At 52.2% G+C, this 18487-nt stretch overlaps 3 protein-coding genes across 6 annotated transcripts in view; 2 read left to right on the top strand and 1 right to left on the bottom strand.

Annotated features, from left to right (window-relative positions):
• The window catches only part of CHCHD3 (coiled-coil-helix-coiled-coil-helix domain containing 3), a 209662-nt gene that overhangs the window by 116734 nt on the left and 74441 nt on the right, over positions 1 to 18487 (bottom strand). The gene's annotated exons all lie outside the window — the stretch shown is intronic.
• On the top strand, positions 7675 to 9461 carry LOC107054320 (PHD finger protein 7-like). Its single transcript, XM_040663809.1, has 2 exons — positions 7675 to 8731; positions 8889 to 9461. Exons 1-2 carry the CDS (start codon positions 8433 to 8435, stop codon positions 9211 to 9213), a joined length of 624 nt encoding a protein of 207 aa, XP_040519743.1. The 5' UTR covers positions 7675 to 8432; the 3' UTR covers positions 9214 to 9461.
• LOC101748467 (G2/M phase-specific E3 ubiquitin-protein ligase-like) lies at positions 15215 to 18363 on the top strand. The gene is made up of 9 exons (XM_040663713.1): positions 15215 to 15358; positions 15674 to 15765; positions 15851 to 15943; positions 16185 to 16309; positions 16467 to 16629; positions 16721 to 16827; positions 17043 to 17156; positions 17313 to 17431; positions 17597 to 18363. The coding sequence occupies exons 1-9, from the start codon at positions 15316 to 15318 to the stop codon at positions 18178 to 18180; spliced, it is 1440 nt and encodes a 479-aa protein (XP_040519647.1). The 5' UTR covers positions 15215 to 15315; the 3' UTR covers positions 18181 to 18363.

Genomic DNA, 18487 nt, shown 5'->3' with positions numbered 1-18487 from the left:
AGGTTGTGGATGTCCCCTCCATGGAAGCATTCAAGGCCAGGCTGGATGGAGCTGTGAGCAGCCTGGTCTGGTGGGAGGCATCCCTACCTATTGCAGAGGGGTTGGAACAAGATGATCTGAAAGGTCCCTTCCAGCACAAGCCTATCTATCATTCTGTGATTCTATGATGTACATGCTGAACAGATCTCATTAACTAAGACAGAATCAGGACTGGTAAAATAGGAAAGAAGCAAGGCAAAGTAAAAATGTTCAAGTTTTAAAAACGTCATCAAAAGCTCCAAATTAAAATACAGGAACAAATGAGAAGAAAGAAAATGAGAGTAGTCAATTTATATGTTTAGAATGTGGGTTAGGAAAGCCTTCTTGTCATCTAATGAGGGCTGGCAGCAGCTCTGGATCTTGTGGGTTAATACAAAGAAAGAAATACTCATCATCATCTGTTTCATGTATCTTCATAGAGATTTCAGTAGGGACTTATACTATATTACTGTTACTTTTCTGTGTTTGCATTCCACATCGTTAAATTTAACACAAACTCCACTACTTTATTCTATACGCATTTCTTCCTCATGATGACCCTCCTTAATGCGGAACACACACACACACATAAAATTTGTGAATCATTCCTTAGAACTATTAGTGAAAATGTGAAAGCATCAGCAGCAAGTAAACTTCTATAATGTTAATTTCTCTCTCCAGTCCATCCCATTACAATCTCACCTTCGGTCAGTTGCAAATCATTCTACAGTTCTTGCATTTTCATATCCAGTAGTAACAGCATCCAAGAGAACAAAGTATCAAGCTGGTTGCTTTACACTAGGAAGTCTGGGTTGCCATCTTTCTTTTTTTGGGTTGTGTAACACACTGACCATAATCTGCACAATTTATCTTGGGTAAAACTATGTTCCACCTTACCCACTTAACCATTTATTTCCACTCTCTCAATTATCCTGTTTCAAATGCTGTACTTCCAAAGTCACCCATAACAATATGTCCGACTAATAACTTGAATGTTCCATTAATTTCCTTTTTCCAGCCTCAGTGTAACTGTCAATTGAAAACCTCAGCTAACGGCCATGCTCTTTTATATGCCAGTCCTTGATTAAGACATCAAACACACTGATTTCAAAGCCAGTCATTACACACAGCTCTTCAACTTACAAACATGACTTCCATGGGCAGCTTGGCAATACCTGGTGCAATATGGATGCTAGCCACTCTCAGTCTGTTGATTCCTTACAGAAGTTGGCTGAGTTTAATTTCCTTACTAGGGTTCTTTGTGTTTTGTGGGTTCTCTTCCCTTTTTTTTTTTTTTTTGGCAGGGGGAAAGGCAGTGATTGAGCAGAGGGAAAGTGAGTAGGAGAGAGGGGAGATTGCTGAAGTGTGTGGGGGGGTGTAATTATGCTACTTAAGTCTACCATTTTTAAAATATGTGCATATAAATCACTATTATATAAAGACAGAACATATGAACAAATTTCTACCTTTATGCCAGAGGCATGTAAGGAACATAAGTCAGAATAGTAAAACTGTTTTGCATAATTTGTATAAGTATTTAGTCGAGACTTTTCCTGATATTCTCATAACTCCAGCTGAAATTACTTTCCAATTTAATATCACTCCTCTTGGGATCTGCAAAGGCAGTCGTGAAATTATGACAACATTAATTCTTCATTAAAGTGAAGGGAGAGTTACCACATTTTATTATTGTTATTATTTTAAGTGTTTCTTTGCTTTGTCTACTCATTTGCTACTCTTCAAAATGAAAGAGCTCAGCAGTTTGAAAGCAAAGATTTGTTTTCAATTGCCAGGGGGGAATATTTGCCCTCCTCCCTACTTGAATCTGAAACTACAAAGCAATGTTATTTTTGTTGATGCTTTCCCCAAATAAACTCACTGGCTTCAAGTCATTTTCCAATCTCCCTGAGAAATAAACGTATCAAGATGATGCTTTGTATAGAAGTTGTCAGTTGAGATGCCAAGTTTTAAAATCAGAGTGAAAAATAAACCCTTAAAAATGGGGGTTTATAAAGGTTGGAGTGAATTATAGCACTGCTTTCTCCTATTTCCATCCTCGTCTCCAAGATTCATCTCTGCATATACTGAGAACTAGACATAATGACATTAATGGAGAATCAGACCAACAACAAAGCCAGGGAGAGTAATTCTAACATCACCAAATACTATTTTTTTTCTTCCAAGAAAATAACAAAGAAAGCCAGTAAGGTATTTCCAAACTCTCAGTCTCATCAGCGTTTTTATTCCTTTCACATTTTGCAGGTGGGATCATGTGCTGCGCTTCTAAGGTTATAAAAAGCAGAAGGTGCGATGCAACCCCATTCAGAAGTTGACTTGGCCTCCATCATAAAATAAATCATTTTCAGCAGTTGGTTGGTGACAGTGGGATCAGTTACAATACCTCACCTGACCACAATACTTCTTTTACAGCCAAAACTGTGCTCAGATCTCATGTCTTCACATTAAATCTTGGCTGCTTCTCACACCTGGAAAGTTTTGACCCAGCCTGACCTTAATCACCCCTTCCTTTCCTCTGGCAGAGCAGTTATCCCATAATCCTCTAGACCTCGATAATATTAAAGAATAAGTTCACATCTAAACCTTCTGCTGGATGTGATAGGACAGGAGTACTTCTGTTGTGAAAAGGAGAAAGAGGTGTAACTAGAAAGGGAGAATAGGAGAAATTCAATTAGTGGAATCAGTGCAAAATGCGCTCTTTTCACCACAAGTCTTCCCAATCCCAAGGCTGAACTGGCCTTTGCTGCAGGCAAAGCAAGGAGGTTTTACTTTATTGTCATTATTTTATTTTTATGATTTCAGTCACACATCAAACTTGAGTATTTCGTGCCGGATAACAAATAGTTGTCACCAAACCCCTGTGCATCTCTTTTTGCACTTCGGAAAAGCTTATTCAACAATCTTACTGACTGCTGTTTAAAGTCCTCTCTCTGCTGTGTATCCAGCTGAGCACCTTCAAATGTGGAACAAGAGTCACACAAACTTACATGTCAAGATCAGAGATAGGAGGCCCTTATTAGATGTCATATTAGCCTTTCTCTCCAGTTCATATGCAATTTATGTCTTCTCTTTTCCAAGATCCCGTTTGTCATTATAAATATCCAAGTTTTGCTCTCTCAAATCAGTAGTCAGTTATTTTCCCCCAGTGTACTGAATATTATATTAGGAAAAGGTTAATTTTCCCAGTATTCGTGGAAGACAAATCATACTGTATGAAACTGTATGAACACAGAATAAGTTTCCATCAGCTGTGGCAGCACCGACAGCAGAGCTCTATGTGACACGTATAGCTTCTCACACCAGTGCGCAACACCATTTTCTACCCCAGGAATGGCAACAGTAATCAAGGAACCTTCCTCTAAAAGCAGTTTCTCACAATGGTATTTGAACATTGCTCAAATCTCTGCAGTACTTCATGGAAAAGGAGGTGATTGTCCCCCTCTACTCAGCTCTTGCAAGGCCCCATCTGGAATACTGTGTCCAGGTCTGGGGCCTCCAGTAGAAGAAAGACATGGAGCTGTTGGAACAGGTGCAGAGGAGAGCCACTAAGATGATCAGAGGGCTGGAGCACCTCTCCTATGAAGAAAGGTTGAGGGAACTGGGATTGTTTACCTTGGAGAAAAGGCTCCAGGGAGAACTCATTGCAGCCTTCTGGTACTTGAAGGGAGCACACAAACACGAGGGGGAACAGCCGGCTGTTTACGAGGGTGGACAGTGATAGGACTAGGGAAAATGGTTTTAAACTGAGGGGAAGTTTAGGTTGGATATTAGGAGGAAGTTTTTCACCCAGAGGGTGGTGATGCACTGGAACAGGTTGCCCAGAGAGGTTGTGGATGCCCTGTTGCTAGAGGCATTCAAGGCCAGGCTGGATGTGGCTCTGGGCAGCCTGGTCTGGTGGTTGGCGACCCTGCACATAGCAGGGGGGATGAAACTCGATGATCATTATGGTCCTTTTCAACCCAGGCCATTCTATGATTCTATGAAAGCTTGTCAGAGAAAGGACTGCCAGAGGAGACAAGCCTTTGGTGTGAGTCTGATGTGACAATGCTTGCACTCCCAAATCCGAACACCAACTGAGTAAAATTCTTCAGCTGCCTTTTAAAAACAGTATGGTCATTTGGGTGAGAAAATAGATTCAACAATTCTTATTGCTGACCTATCAGAAGTTGAAATAAATGTATTCACTCTTGCAGTTCCATGGAAGTTTTTCCATGGGAGGATTCTATCGTACAGTCAGCACTAGAGATGATGCAATTTTTCTGACTGTTTTCACACTATTGAGAGGTCCTCTGACAGACTACTAGATTATAACTCTTTTCTTACTAACAAAGAAGCTTTTTGTCCCTTATGGAAAAAAATACTGAGAGAAAAAGCCAGCTATGTCAAATTGGGTATCTAATTACCTTGGAAAATAGAATCATTTAGGAAAGAAAAAAAAAAATCTATTCAAAAGTTTTTTCACCATATTTAGTGCACAACCCATATGAAATGAAATAAATTAAAATGCTCTTCAGTAAAATATAAAATGAATATTCTAAATAAATCAATCATTTTACTTTTTCCTACATTCTCCAGACCAATGCCAGTAAACTAAAATAAACATGTTATTAAAACAGAAATCAATAGTAAGCTTTAAAATACACAGTACTGCAAAAAGGTCAAGCTCCAGTATTGATTTTAATATAACATTTTTGGTGTGTAGTTTCCCAAAGGGTTCTTCTCTAATATTGCTCTTCATTCTTCTTTCACTTTACATTTGCACTGGTGAATTTGTTGTTCTTTTCTGCAAAATCTGTCCACCGCATGGAGTTTACTATGAGCATGCCATGTATGCAATGTACTGCTGAGACATGACAAAACAAGGTCGGGAGGAGGCACTCAGACACATCAGAGTATCAATTAAATCATAAAGTGGATCACAGTTATACAGAGACCCTTCCAAAACACGGAAAGAATAAAAAGGAGTAAGAAAATGAATGGCTGCAGTCTAACAACCTGCCACTGAGAGCCACCTTTGTGGACTGCTATGCACATATTTTTAAAAGCTGATTTAGAGTTTAGAAAGATTTTCTTTAAGCAGATGAGTATGTTTAGAAATACAGAGGCTATAATAATTCATCCTGCTAATGACAGATAAAATAACACACCATATGGAGTCCAGCAGACTTGAGCAAGTCATTAGCATGGAATGTTTGAAAATCTATGGTCTGTCTTATTCAAGAAAGCATTTTTTCTTGTAGCTTTTCATTGCAAAAGTTTATCAAAGATCTAATAGGAGATGAGCCAGTCAAAGCATAGCAAAGTTTAAAAGCTATCAAAAGCCATTGCCAGCTAATTATCTCTTTTATTGACCAAAACAGAAGCCAATCCAGGGAAGGGATAACAGGGATTGTATCTGTCGCTGTACTCTAAGGTGTTTAGGAGACACAAAATTCCTCTTCCTGCTGCAGCTGCTAGTTCTCTTCTGGAACTGCAGGTTGAAATTGTTGATATCCAGATAACCACCATTTCTCATTTACTGAGAACCATTTCTCATTTACTAGTAACCATTCACCCAATTCCCTTCACAACGGGTTCACAGGAACCTTTCTTGCTCTGCTTCATAGGAAATCACACGGAGAAGCTCAAGTATGTTTTTTGGACCTTTAAGTGAACCCCACTGGACCTTGGTTGAATAACAATGGGAGGTTACCCTTCCACCTGTTTGTTTACCTGCTGAGCAGATAGAGAAGTATCTGGGTTTGCTAAAGGCTACACTAGAAAAGTTTGTCTGTAGAACACACATGGCCATAATCCTTATTGAAATACAAGTAAACTTTCAAGGTTGAGATTGTCTGAACAGAGATTTTAAAAAAGATATAAGATATACTATCATAACTTCTACATGCATCAAAACCTTTTAATAAGATTTCAAGCAACACTCACACACTGCTCAGTGCTAGTCCCTAAAATTTCCTACCTTTGTTATGCCCTAATTTTACACCAGAAGGAGAAAGTGAAGGGCCACTGACCACACAAATGTCTACTTCTAAGACTTTCCCTACACTAAAATTACCTCTTATTTCTCCAGATGAACCTAGTGCTGGAATCACAGAACATACAGTGTAGAACAATTCAAGTAGAACTAAGCAGAGGGAAGGTCTCTTGGGACAATCCTACATCAGCGAACTGCACAGGGACATACAGTTGGCATATTATATGCAGATACATATTGAAGACCTGATCAAGATCAACTTTCTGCAGTATTGAAGAGTATGTCATGCAACAGCATTTTGCAAAAACACCTCATTCTGCACAGAACTAGCATTCCTCATGTGCCAAATCATATAAAAAGAGTTGGGAAACATCTGTCAAGAAAAAATACTGTAAACTCACAAATATAATTAGCCTAGTTGCAAGATAAATAAAGGCTGAATTTTCCCTGATTCTCAAGAACAACAAGAACAACAACAACAAAAAGTAAGTACTAATTTATGTATAATTTCTGTCAGAAAACACATCTTTCCGTTGCCAGTTATTTAGGTATTTCTTGTGTGTGTTACAGTAGGGGAATCCAGCAGCCTGACAAGGTAAACAGTAGATAAATTTTATTATGTTGATCATATACATTGATGTTTATTCTTACTATTTCAACCTTTTCCTCTGTATCTCAGAATGCAAAAACTTTATAAGATAATATAACCAGCCATCATCAGCATGGCACAGAATCAGAGAATCAAATAATCTGGATGCTATGATAACAAGAGAATGGCACCATGGCCTGGATTTAATGGGTATGGAAGACAGCCATCTGAGATCCCTTTACACAAAAGGGGACAATAAAAAATCAATTGGAAAAGGGATATGTGCATTCATGCTATGGAACTGACCTGTACTCAGCCATTAAGGAAGGGTACCGTTTCAAAAAAGATCTCATATGTTACCCAGGTCATTCCCACAGTACAGCAGCAGAGTTGGTTACCAAAGAATCAGAGAAAGACTTGCGTTGGAAGGGACCTTACACGCTGAACTAATCCCAACCACCTGCCATGGCCACAGTTGCCACCGGGGAAGGTTACAATTAGGGCCCCATCCAGCCTGGCCTCGAACATCACCACGGATGGGGCGTCCACAGCTCCTCTGGGCAGCCCGCGCCACTGGCTCACCAGTCTCAGAGTCAAGAATTTCCTCGAAGACTTAATCTAATCTCCTCTTCTGGATTCAAGCTCGATTACGCCATGTCCTGTCCCTATCAGACCACGTAAAAAGTCACTCACCACACACACTGGACACCAAATATGCCGTTAACTTGCAACTTTTACTAGACCCTCCCGAAACCAAGACTGGACTCAGATCAGAAGTGCTGGCGTGGAACCCGGGCTGCAAGCGTGGCCAAGGGACAGCTGCACTTCAGCATCTGCCGCGAGGAGCAGCGCCAGCAGGTTGAGGGAGGCCGTCCTTCCTCTCAGCTGCATGGCAGCGCCGGGTCCTCACTCAGTGCTGCCTGCAACGGCTGCCACCCTCTTGCTTGAGGGCCCCCACCCACACCCCCACCGAGGCCGTGGTGACCGTGATGTCACAGTGCGTGTCAGAGTGCGCCCATTGTGATGCGCGAAGCCTGGAGCACAGCAATAGCTGCTGGGCTCAGCCCGAGCGTCAGTGCGGCCTGGCGAGGCGCAGAGAGAGCAGGGACTCTCGCAGTGCTCGCTGTTAACGCACATCATGTCCGATAGGAAGCGGAAGGCCTCCAGCTCGGAGGAGCCAGGTGAGAGCACAGCATCCCTGTGCACAGCTCCCGATGCTGGGCAGAGGGGCGCTGGGCCTCTGCCTGCGGCTGAGAGATGAGCGGGGAGGAAGGGGCAGGCAGGAGCTCCCAGGCAGGCATGGGGCTGGGCCCCTCTGCTCCTCGGCAAGGGGGCCCAGCTTGGGCTGTGGCTGCCTGGGGCCTGCCGTGGCCCCTTCCCCTCCACCGCCTCCAGCCAGCACGGCAGACACAGAGCAGGACCCTGGGGACAGCCCTCAGGGACGTCTGGTCCCGCCAGCTGCTCACCGCTGCTTGCATTTGCTCTCTCCTCTGCAGTGTGTGCGCTGTGTGGCCAGGCAGATGTCGACCCGGACATCTGCGGGCACACACTTTTCGAGACTGGGATTCGTGTCCATGAGTTCTGCTTGGTGAGTTCCCCCATGGGCACCTTCCACATTCCTGCCGGGGATGCTCCCTGTCCTTCCGTCCTAATCAGCTCTTTCTCTCCTACAGACGTCTGCCAACATCACGGCTAAAGCAAGACCAGGAATTGAGGTCCTCCCGCTTGCTGCCATTGCACGCAAGGTCAGGCAGGCAAACAAGAAGGTGAGGACCTGTACAGAGCAGGCAGGTTTGGGCCAGCAGGGGCTCACTCCAGCTTACTCTCGACCCAATGTCCAACTGCCTCCAGGACAAAGTCCTGCCCATACGACATCAGCCCTGCCCGCCAGGCAGCTTTGCAGAGGGGCACCCTGCAGTGCCCACATCCTCTGCCCTGCCCAGAGGTGTGGGGCCAGCCGTGGAGGCCCTCAGCCTGTCGCTCATGGGGCTCTTCTGCTCTTTCCAGCAATGCTGTGTTTGCGGCGAGAGGGGGGCTGCCATCACATGCGCAGAGAGAGGCTGTGCACGCAGCTTCCATCTGCCCTGTGCCAAGGACGGCGAATGCATCACCCAGTACTTTGGAGACTACAGGTAAGGGCTCTCAGCAGCAGCCAAGCCAGGGAGGAACCCGCGGTTACACCTCCCAGCAGCCTGACAGAGCCAGAGCCAGGGCCCGGGGGCTCCTTCCTGGTCCCCTGCCCTCCTCGCAGCACTTCTCACCGTGCCCATCCCTTCCGTCTTCCCCCAGGTCCTTCTGCTGGGAGCACCGCCCTCAACAGGCCACTCAGGAAGCTCCAGCACAAGGCACCATCTGCCTCGTCTGCTTGGAGCCTGTGGGGGACAGCTTGTCCTACCACACCATGGTGTGCCCAGCCTGCAAACACGTCTGGTTCCACCGGGACTGCATCCAGGTAGGAGCCCACCCCGCACCCTGCAGGCACGCTCGGTGCTCAGCAGCACCAGGCGCTGCTCACGCTCACCCTGCTTGTGCTTCTCCTGCAGCAACAGGCCTTGAGTGCTGGCACTGCGTACTTCGAGTGCCCCGGCTGCCGAGACTACATTCTCTTCTGTGAAGAGATGTCCAACATGGGGATCCACATCCCATTAAGGTTGGTGTCCTGCCCAGTTCTGCTGACGTTAAGGCTGCAGTGCTGGGCCTGCCCAGGGACTGGCTCAGCAGCCATGGCCCTTGGCTGTCGCATGACCATGTGCCCCAGCTTCGTGGAGAAGCTGGAAGCGGACATGGGGTGGATGAGATGGGATAACCTTGGGTCTTATGCTGGGCACACTGGGGGCTCATCGCTTCCCTTCCCTTCTCTTGTAGAGATGCATCGTGGGAGGACGAGGAGTCCTATGAACCCCTTCTAGAGATGCACAGCCGCTGCGATGCCAGCCAGTGCCTTTACCACGGAGGCAGAGAGCAGGCACAGAGTAGGGGGTGAGTTACCACAGCAGCTCGCTGGGGCTCTGCGGGGGATCTCAGCCTCACCGCAGGCTGGGGGAGCAAGCACTGAGCAACAGGGACGTGCTGTGTCGGGAACTCCCTGGCTTGGATCACTCGGCCCTCACAGCCACAACCTCTTTGCTTCCCCAGGCCCTGGGAGCTCATCCTGTGCAGCTCCTGTGCTGCTGAGGGCACCCATCGACAGTGCTCCCACTTGAGCAACACCACAGACATGTGGGAGTGCAACAGCTGTGCTGGCCTGGCTACCGGTAAGAGGCAATCAGCCGCGAGGCACCGCGCTGGGGCCAGGCAAGGCCTGCCTGCAAGTGCTCGGGCCACCGTTGCCAGAGTCTGTCTGCCCCAAGTGGGATGGCAGATCCCACTGGGCTGCTGCTGCAGCTCCAGGCTCATGACCTTCCTGCCTCCCCTTACAGCCTCCAGCGCCAACGCTGAGTTCGCCGCTCCCAGCACTGCCAGCCAGACGGCTCCGGCTCCGGGTCCATCCAGCAGCTCCATGGAGCCTGAGACCTTCGGCTCCATGCCCGACAGCCAGGCAGCGTTGGGGACATCACAGAGCTCCCAGCTGCCTGAGCACAGCGACCTGCCCAGTGTGCCTGAGACGGAGCAGGGGACAAACGGCACACGTTCATCGGAGGACCGGGCTACCCCTGAGCAGCTGCGAGGACGCCGTGGGAGCAGGCGAACAGCAGCCCCACGTGCTGAGAGCGACTCCCACGCAGCCACCAGGCGGAGGGCATCAGGCTCCTCCAGGGCGTCTCCGGCAGCTGCACGCAGAAGACGGCGCAGGCAGCGTTCAGGAAGAAGCCGCACACGGAGCCGCTCCCCGCTGCAACGTCGGGACCCGAGCTCCCAGAGCCGGCCAAGAAGACGCCATGGCAGCAGGCGAAGGCCAGCCTCAAGGGAGCAGAGCGCCACCCGCAGATCAACAAGATCTGCCACTTCAAGGTCCCCAAGGGCTTCCAGAGTGCCGCGACGCAGGGGACAGGCCAGGCGCTGAAGGCGGACCCGGACCCTCACCCAAAGCCCTCCCCTTTCTTACTTCAAAACCATCCCCCCTTGACCTATCGCCATCCACCCTTGGCAAACAGTCATACCCCCCTCCCCATCCCCCCTGCTTTCTCTGGTCCCAAGAGTCCAACACAATAAAGATCAGAGATCCCCCCCAGACAGCTGTCGGTTTCATCCTTCCCCGCTTCTGCTGACATGGGCAGAGGTAGGGACCTTGACAACACGGTTGTCTCCTCCCCAGACCTCCCTTCACCTGGCCCAGTCCAGGCTGAGCTGCGTTCGGGCCACATCCCCAGCGGGGCACAGGGCCCCCCATTCCTCAAGAACCCAGGCCGCACTGGCAGGGGCAGCCCGGTGCTGGGCTTGGGGTGCCACCGTCTTCAGGGTACATGGCAGGTCCAGGGCTGCTTCCAGCTGCGTCACAGCTTGGGCTTTCCTCCTGCACGTGGGCACTGCTGCCACGTCTGAGGGGGAACGTTTCTAAGCTCAGGGAGGGAAGCCTTAGCGTGGATGCCAGGACCAAGTTCTTCACAGAGAGAGTGCTGAGGTGCTGGGATAGGCAGCCCACAGACGACGTGGGTGCTCCATCCCTGGACGCCTTTGGAGCCAACAACTCAGCAGGCCCTGCAACCGCTCCAACCCTCCAACGCAGGCGGCAGTTGCTCCAGCTGTCACGACGAGGCCTGCAGCTGCTTCAACCCTGCTGACAGGCCCTGCCGTTGTGACGGGCCCTGTGCTTGCCCCAGCCCTTACGCTGGGTGCTGTGGTTGCTCTAAGCCCTGCCGTGGGCCGTGCGCTTGCTTCTGCCCTCGAGACAGGCCCTGAGCTTGTGACAGGCCCTGCGACAGGCCCTGCAGCTGCTCCAGGCCCTGTGAGAGGACTGGTGGTTCAGCCACAGAACCCATCTGTGCCACTGCCAGGTGCCCGTGGTCACAAGCTCACCAGAGAAAACGGCTGAGAATGTCGGCGCATTTAGTAAGGAAATAAACTTCCACGAAGATGGGAACGGGGGAAGAGGATGAGGACGGAGCCGAGCCATCGCAAGAAATCTGCGGGAAACAGCTCAGGGAGAGGCAGGGACCCGCAGTCCCCTCACAGAGTGCGAGCACAGGGGCTCTGAGGCGCTGTGAGCGGAGCCACGAGTGACGGGGTCAAATCCTGAACGTACAAAGGCTCCTCTCAGGGGCCGTGCTCAACCAGGAGCGTGGCTGAACAGAGCCAGCAGACAGACTGTGGCACAGCCGTTGGCGCAGGCACGGCGAGCAGGGAAGGCAGACTCTCCCTCCCCACTCAGGAGACCACCTCACCTATTGGCTTCCTCCTCGACAACAAACCTAGCCGTGGCCTCCACCAGGAAGAAAGCTCTTGCCAAAAAGAACGCAGCTACCCAAACTGCGTGCCTACCCAGGAATACAGCTCCTCAGGTCTCGGGCCGCACGGAGTGCCCGAGCCTGCTGCTGCCATCCGAGGGCGGCAGAGAGACCACCTGCATGAGGTGAGAGCAGGTGGATGGTCTGCTCAGCCTGGTGGCAGCGCTCTCGGGGGAGCTGGGGACACTAAGGAATGCCAGGCAATTAAAATCACAGAATGCTGTGGGCTGGAAGGGACCTTTCACACCATCTCGTTCCAGCCCCCCCGCCGCAGGCAGGGACGCCAACCACCACACCAGGCTGCCCAGGGCCCCATCCAGCCTGGCCTTGAATGCTTCCAGGGAGGGGGCATCCACAGCCTCCTTGGGCAACCCGTTCCAGTGTCTCACCACCCTCACAGTAACGCATTACTTCCTAATATTCAGTCCAAATCAACCCTCTTCCAGTTCCAAGCCATTTCCCCTCGTCCTGTCGCAACATGCCCTCATGAAACGTCCCTCCCCAGCTTTTCCGTAGCCCCCGTTCCAGTACTGACGGGCCGCCAGAAGGTCTCCTCGCAGCCTTCTCTTCTCCATGCTGAAGTACCCAAAACTCCCTCAGCCTGTCCCCGTCCCTGAGCTGCTCCAGCCCTCTGATCATCTTCGTGGCCCTCCCCTGGCCCTGCCCCAACAACTCCATCTCCTTCTTGTGTTGGGGGCTCCAGAACTCGACGCAATAGGCATGGTTTAGGCATGGCTTAGTGGGCAATATTGCTGAGGGGTGGACAGTTGGTCTAGGTGATCTCAGAGGTCTTCTCCAGCCTTCCTCCAACATTCGAGGATCTCTGAGTCTACGATTCTATGATTCTAAGAACAGGCAGAACTCACAGAGGTGACAATAACTGTCCAACTCCTGACTACGGATGAAAAGACTTCAGCCATCATCTGGGTGAGCACTGTGCCCCCTGGCCGCTCTGCTAACAGGAGAACGGGGCCTGCGGCCCGAACCTAGTGGGCAGCAACGCCAGGCATCTGGGATCCCTTTGAAGGGAAGAGGACACTGACAAAGCCATTGGGAAAGGGATATCTCCTATGGAAGCGATTCTTTCTCTGCCAGGAAGGAAAAGTATCCTTTCAGATAAGATCTGGGATGTTACCCCGGCAAGTGGAAAGGTGTCGAGGGAAGCCTGAGGGAATTAGCTGCGCTCGGAGGTGGCGTATAATCTTGAACAAAAAGGGAGATAGATATAGATCGGATGTTGGGAGGAAATCCTTTAGTCAGAGGGCAACGATGCACTGGAACAGGTTGCCCAGAGAAGCTGTGGAGCTGCCACTCTCTTGCTTGGCAGGTGAGGGCCCGCACCCACATCCCCCATGACCACGTGGTGAGGTGACCACAGTGCCACAGAGGGTGGCAGGGAGCGGCCACTGTCACCCATCAGGCCGGCCAGGACTTCTGGTGCCCAACTTGAAAGGACTTCGACAAGTTTAGATTCCGAGCAGCATTTCTTATTTCTGGGACTACTCTGGCTTCAGGGAATTGGGATCCCCGTGGAGGAGACTGTCCTTTCCACAAAAACAAACTTAGAAAAATGCTAGTACGTTAAGAAATATGGAAATGTTGTGAAAGCATACAAACAAGCTGCCTGCTAGTAGCCTAGCCACAGCAGTACTTCTCGGACTGTCTCTTGCCAGTCCCTTTAAACCTCTCCTTTCACCTACAATTTACGGGGCAAGCAGCCTTACAGAGCAAACAGCAGAGCTCAATATGCTCTGCCAGCGCACACTCTACTAACACCCGTGTCTTTCGCCGTGGACGCGGATCCCCTGCCAGGCTGGATCTCCGTCTCACCCAACACACATTTCCTGACCGAGTTTAGATGCACACTTGAAGGGAACTGTGGGCCAGTTTCCCTCCACCGACTGCGTAACAGTTCAAGCTTTGATGCGTGGAGATAAATGTTTCTTCTGAGCCGGACAAACCCGAAGACAAATGCTCATCATTCCACAAGGCATGATGCCAGCCTGCATTTCATCTCTGGCTCGACTCATCACTGCTGTGTGAGCGTCAGGGGCTTACTTCATTTCTCCTCAAAGTCTCGGAATTCCTCACCTCCAACAGAACTTACTTATGCTTGTCTAGTAAAAGTATTTGAACGCACAAACACTCGGGTTAAATAAGACAATAAAACTGCAACTTAAAATTTAAGAAATACAGAGGAACGACAAAAGTTTGGGGAAATGGGAGCAGGCAGGTTTTCTCTCTGGAGAGAGAATAAAAAGAGCCCAAATGTCACTGCGGTGAAAAAGGCACCAAAGGAAGAGAGAGCTGAAAGCTGAGCTCAGCTGCGGTCATGAAAGCTCAAGCCACGCTAGAAGGAATATGCTTGGGCAGCTCACAGTTCACAAACATCAAGTTTTGGGGTTTTCCTTCCGTTCCTTCAACTCAGCTTCACATTGAAGAGAAGGACACATATGTGTCTTGATGCGCATCATTGACGCTTTCCCTGCTGCCTACAACACAGAAGTGGAATCGAGGAGTTCTGCACTTTACACAAACACTGCAGATACGACGCTAAGGTCGTGCCAGCAATACAGCAGCAGAGTTGGTTACCAAAGAATCAGAGAAAGACTTGCGTTGGAAGGGACCTTACACGCTGAACTAATCCCAACCACCTGCCATGGCCACAGTTGCCACCGGGGAAGGTTACAATTAGGGCCCCATCCAGCCTGGCCTCGAACATCACCACGGATGGGGCGTCCACAGCTCCTCTGGGCAGCCCGCGCCACTGGCTCACCAGTCTCAGAGTCAAGAATTTCCTCGAAGACTTAATCTAATCTCCTCTTCTGGATTCAAGCTCGATTACGCCATGTCCTGTCCCTATCAGACCACGTAAAAAGTCACTCACCACACACACTGGACACCAAATATGCCGTTAACTTGCAACTTTTACTAGACCCTCCCGAAACCAAGACTGGACTCAGATCAGAAGTGCTGGCGTGGAAGCCGGGCTGCAAGCGTGGCCAAGGGACAGCTGCACTTCAGCATCTGCCGCGAGGAGCAGCGCCAGCAGGTTGAGGGAGGCCGTCCTTCCTCTCAGCTGCACGGCAGCGCCGGGTCCTCACTCAGTGCTGCCTGCAACGGCTGCCACCCTCTTGCTTGAGGGCCCCCACCCACACCCCCACCGAGGCCGTGGTGACCGTGATGTCACAGTGCGTGTCAGAGTGCGCCCATTGTGACGCGCGAAGCCTGGAGCACAGCAATAGCTGCCGGGCTCAGCCCGAGCGTCAGTGCGGCCTGGCGAGGCGCGGAGAGAGCAGGGACTCTCGCAGTGCTCGCTGTTAACGCACATCATGTCCGATAGGAAGCGGAAGGCCTCCAGCTCGGAGGAGCCAGGTGAGAGCACAGCATCCCTGTGCACAGCTCCCGATGCTGGGCAGAGGGGTGCTGGGCCTCTGCCTGCGGCTGAGAGATGAGCGGGGAGGAAGGGGCAGGCAGGAGCTCCCAGGCAGGCATGGGGCTGGGCCCCTCTGCTCCTCGGCAAGGGGGCCCAGCTTGGGCTGTGGCTGCCTGGGGCCTGCCGTGGCCCCTTCCCCTCCACCGCCTCCAGCCAGCACGGCAGACACAGAGCAGGACCCTGGGGACAGCCCTCAGGGACGTCTGGTCCCGCCAGCTGCTCACCGCTGCTTGCATTTGCTCTCTCCTCTGCAGTGTGTGCGCTGTGTGGCCAGGCAGATGTCGACCCGGACATCTGCGGGCACACACTTTTCGAGACTGGGATTCGTGTCCATGAGTTCTGCTTGGTGAGTTCCCCCATGGGCACCTTCCACATTCCTGCCGGGGATGCTCCCTGTCCTTCCGTCCTAATCAGCTCTTTCTCTCCTACAGACGTCTGCCAACATCACGGCTAAAGCAAGACCAGGAATTGAGGTCCTCCCGCTTGCTGCCATCGCACGCAAGGTCAGGCAGGCAAACAAGAAGGTGAGGACCTGTACAGAGCAGGCAGGTTTGGGCCAGCAGGGGCTCACTCCAGCTTACTCTCGACCCAATGTCCAACTGCCTCCAGGACAAAGTCCTGCCCATACGACATCAGCCCTGCCCGCCAGGCAGCTTTGCAGAGGGGCACCCTGCAGTGCCCACATCCTCTGCCCTGCCCAGAGGTGTGGGGCCAGCCGTGGAGGCCCTCAGCCTGTCGCTCATGGGGCTCTTCTGCTCTTTCCAGCAATGCTGTGTTTGCGGCGAGAGGGGGGCTGCCGTCACATGCGCAGAGAGAGGCTGTGCACGCAGCTTCCATCTGCCCTGTGCCAAGGACGGCGAATGCATCACCCAGTACTTTGGAGACTACAGGTAAGGGCTCTCAGCAGCAGCCAAGCCACGGAGGAACCCGCGGTTACACCTCCCAGCAGCCTGACAGAGCCAGAGCCAGGGCCCGGGGGCTCCTTCCTGGTCCCCTGCCCTCCTCGCAGCACTTCTCACCGTGCCCATCCCTTCCGTCTTCCCCCAGGTCCTTCTGCTGGGAGCACCGCCCTCAACAGGCCACTCAGGAAGCTCCAGCACAAGGCACCATCTGCCTCGTCTGCTTGGAGCCTGTGGGGGACAGCTTGTCCTACCACACCATGGTGTGCCCAGCCTGCAAACACGTCTGGTTCCACCGGGACTGCATCCAGGTAGGAGCCCACCCCGCACCCTGCAGGCACGCTCGGTGCTCAGCAGCACCAGGCACTGCTCACGCTCACCCTGCTTGTGCTTCTCCTGCAGCAACAGGCCTTGAGTGCTGGCACTGCGTACTTCGAGTGCCCCGGCTGCCGAGACTACATTCTCTTCTGTGAAGAGATGTCCAACATGGGGATCCACATCCCATTAAGGTTGGTGTCCTGCCCAGTTCTGCTGACGTTAAGGCTGCAGTGCTGGGCCTGCCCAGGGACTGGCTCAGCAGCCATGGCCCTTGGCTGTCGCATGACCATGTGCCCCAGCTTCGTGGAGAAGCTGGAAGCGGACATGGGGTGGATGAGATGGGATAACCTTGGGTCTTATGCTGGGCACACTGGGGGCTCATCGCTTCCCTTCCCTTCTCTTGTAGAGATGCATCGTGGGAGGACGAGGAGTCCTACGAACCCCTTCTAGAGATGCACAGCCGCTGCGATGCCAGCCAGTGCCTTTACCACGGAGGCAGAGAGCAGGCACAGAGTAGGGGGTGAGTTACCACAGCAGCTCGCTGGGGCTCTGCGGGGGATCTCAGCCTCACCGCAGGCTGGGGGAGCAAGCACTGAGCAACAGGGACGTGCTGTGCCGGGAACTCCCTGGCTTGGATCACTCGGCCCTCACAGCCACAACCTCTTTGCTTCCCCAGGCCCTGGGAGCTCATCCTGTGCAGCTCCTGTGCTGCTGAGGGCACCCATCGACAGTGCTCCCACTTGAGCAACACCACAGACATGTGGGAGTGCAACAGCTGTGCTGGCCTGGCTACCGGTAAGAGGCAATCAGCCGCGAGGCACCGCGCTGGGGCCAGGCAAGGCCTGCCTGCAAGTGCTCGGGCCACCGTTGCCAGAGTCTCTCTGCCCCAAGTGGGATGGCAGATCCCACTGGGCTGCTGCTGCAGCTCCAGGCTCACGACCTTCCTGCCTCCCCTTACAGCCTCCAGCGCCAACGCTGAGTTCGCCGCTCCCAGCACTGCCAGCCAGACGGCTCCGGCTCCGGGTCCATCCAGCAGCTCCATGGAGCCTGAGACCTTCGGCTCCATGCCCGACAGCCAGGCAGCGTTGGGGACATCACAGAGCTCCCAGCTGCCTGAGCACAGCGACCTGCCCAGTGTGCCTGAGACGGAGCAGGGGACAAACGGCACACGTTCATCGGAGGACCGGGCTACCCCTGAGCAGCTGCGAGGACGCCGTGGGAGCAGGCGAACAGCAGCCCCACGTGCTGAGAGCGACTCCCACGCAGCCACCAGGCGGAGGGCATCAGGCTCCTCCAGGGCGTCTCCGGCAGCTGCACGCAGAAGACGTCGCAGGCAGCGTTCAGGAAGAAGCCGCACACGGAGCCGCTCCCCGCTGCAACGTCGGGACCCGAGCTCCCAGAGCCGGCCAAGAAGACGCCATGGCAGCAGGCGAAGGCCAGCCTCAAGGGAGCAGAGCGCCACCCGCAGATCAACAAGATCTGCCACTTCGAGGTCCCCAAGGGCTTCCAGAGTGCCGCGACGCAGGGGACAGGCCAGGCGCTGAAGGCGGACCCGGACCCTCACCCAAAGCCCTCCCCTTTCTTACTTCAAAACCATCCCCCCTTGACCTATCGCCATCCACCCTTGGCAAACAGTCATACCCCCCTCCCCATCCCCCCTGCTTTCTCTGGTCCCAAGAGTCCAACACAATAAAGATCAGAGATCCCCCCCAGACAGCTGTCGGTTTCATCCTTCCCCGCTTCTGCTGACATGGGCAGAGGTAGGGACCTTGACAACACGGTTGTCTCCTCCCCAGACCTCCCTTCACCTGGCCCAGTCCAGGCTGAGCTGCGTTCGGGCCACATCCCCAG

This window comes from Gallus gallus, chromosome 1, assembly GCF_016699485.2.
Source record: "Gallus gallus isolate bGalGal1 chromosome 1, bGalGal1.mat.broiler.GRCg7b, whole genome shotgun sequence".
Classification (NCBI taxonomy): Eukaryota; Metazoa; Chordata; class Aves; order Galliformes; family Phasianidae; genus Gallus; species Gallus gallus.
The sequence above is the reverse complement of the archived record's forward strand: the minus strand, read 5'-3'. Positions and strand labels throughout refer to the sequence as shown.

Excerpts from the sequence above, each read along its gene's own strand:
- LOC107054320 (XM_040663809.1), top strand. The coding sequence starts at position 8,433 with ATGTCCAACTGCCTCCAGGACAAAGTCCTGCCCATACGACATCAGCCC. Across the intron at positions 8,732-8,888 it reads CAGTACTTTGGAGACTACAG|GTCCTTCTGCTGGGAGCACC; the intron begins GTAAGGGCTCTC and ends GTCTTCCCCCAG.
- LOC101748467 (XM_040663713.1), top strand. The coding sequence starts at position 15,316 with ATGTCCGATAGGAAGCGGAAGGCCTCCAGCTCGGAGGAGCCAG. Across the intron at positions 15,359-15,673 it reads CTCCAGCTCGGAGGAGCCAG|TGTGTGCGCTGTGTGGCCAG; the intron begins GTGAGAGCACAG and ends TCTCCTCTGCAG. Across the intron at positions 17,157-17,312 it reads GAGCAGGCACAGAGTAGGGG|GCCCTGGGAGCTCATCCTGT; the intron begins GTGAGTTACCAC and ends TTGCTTCCCCAG.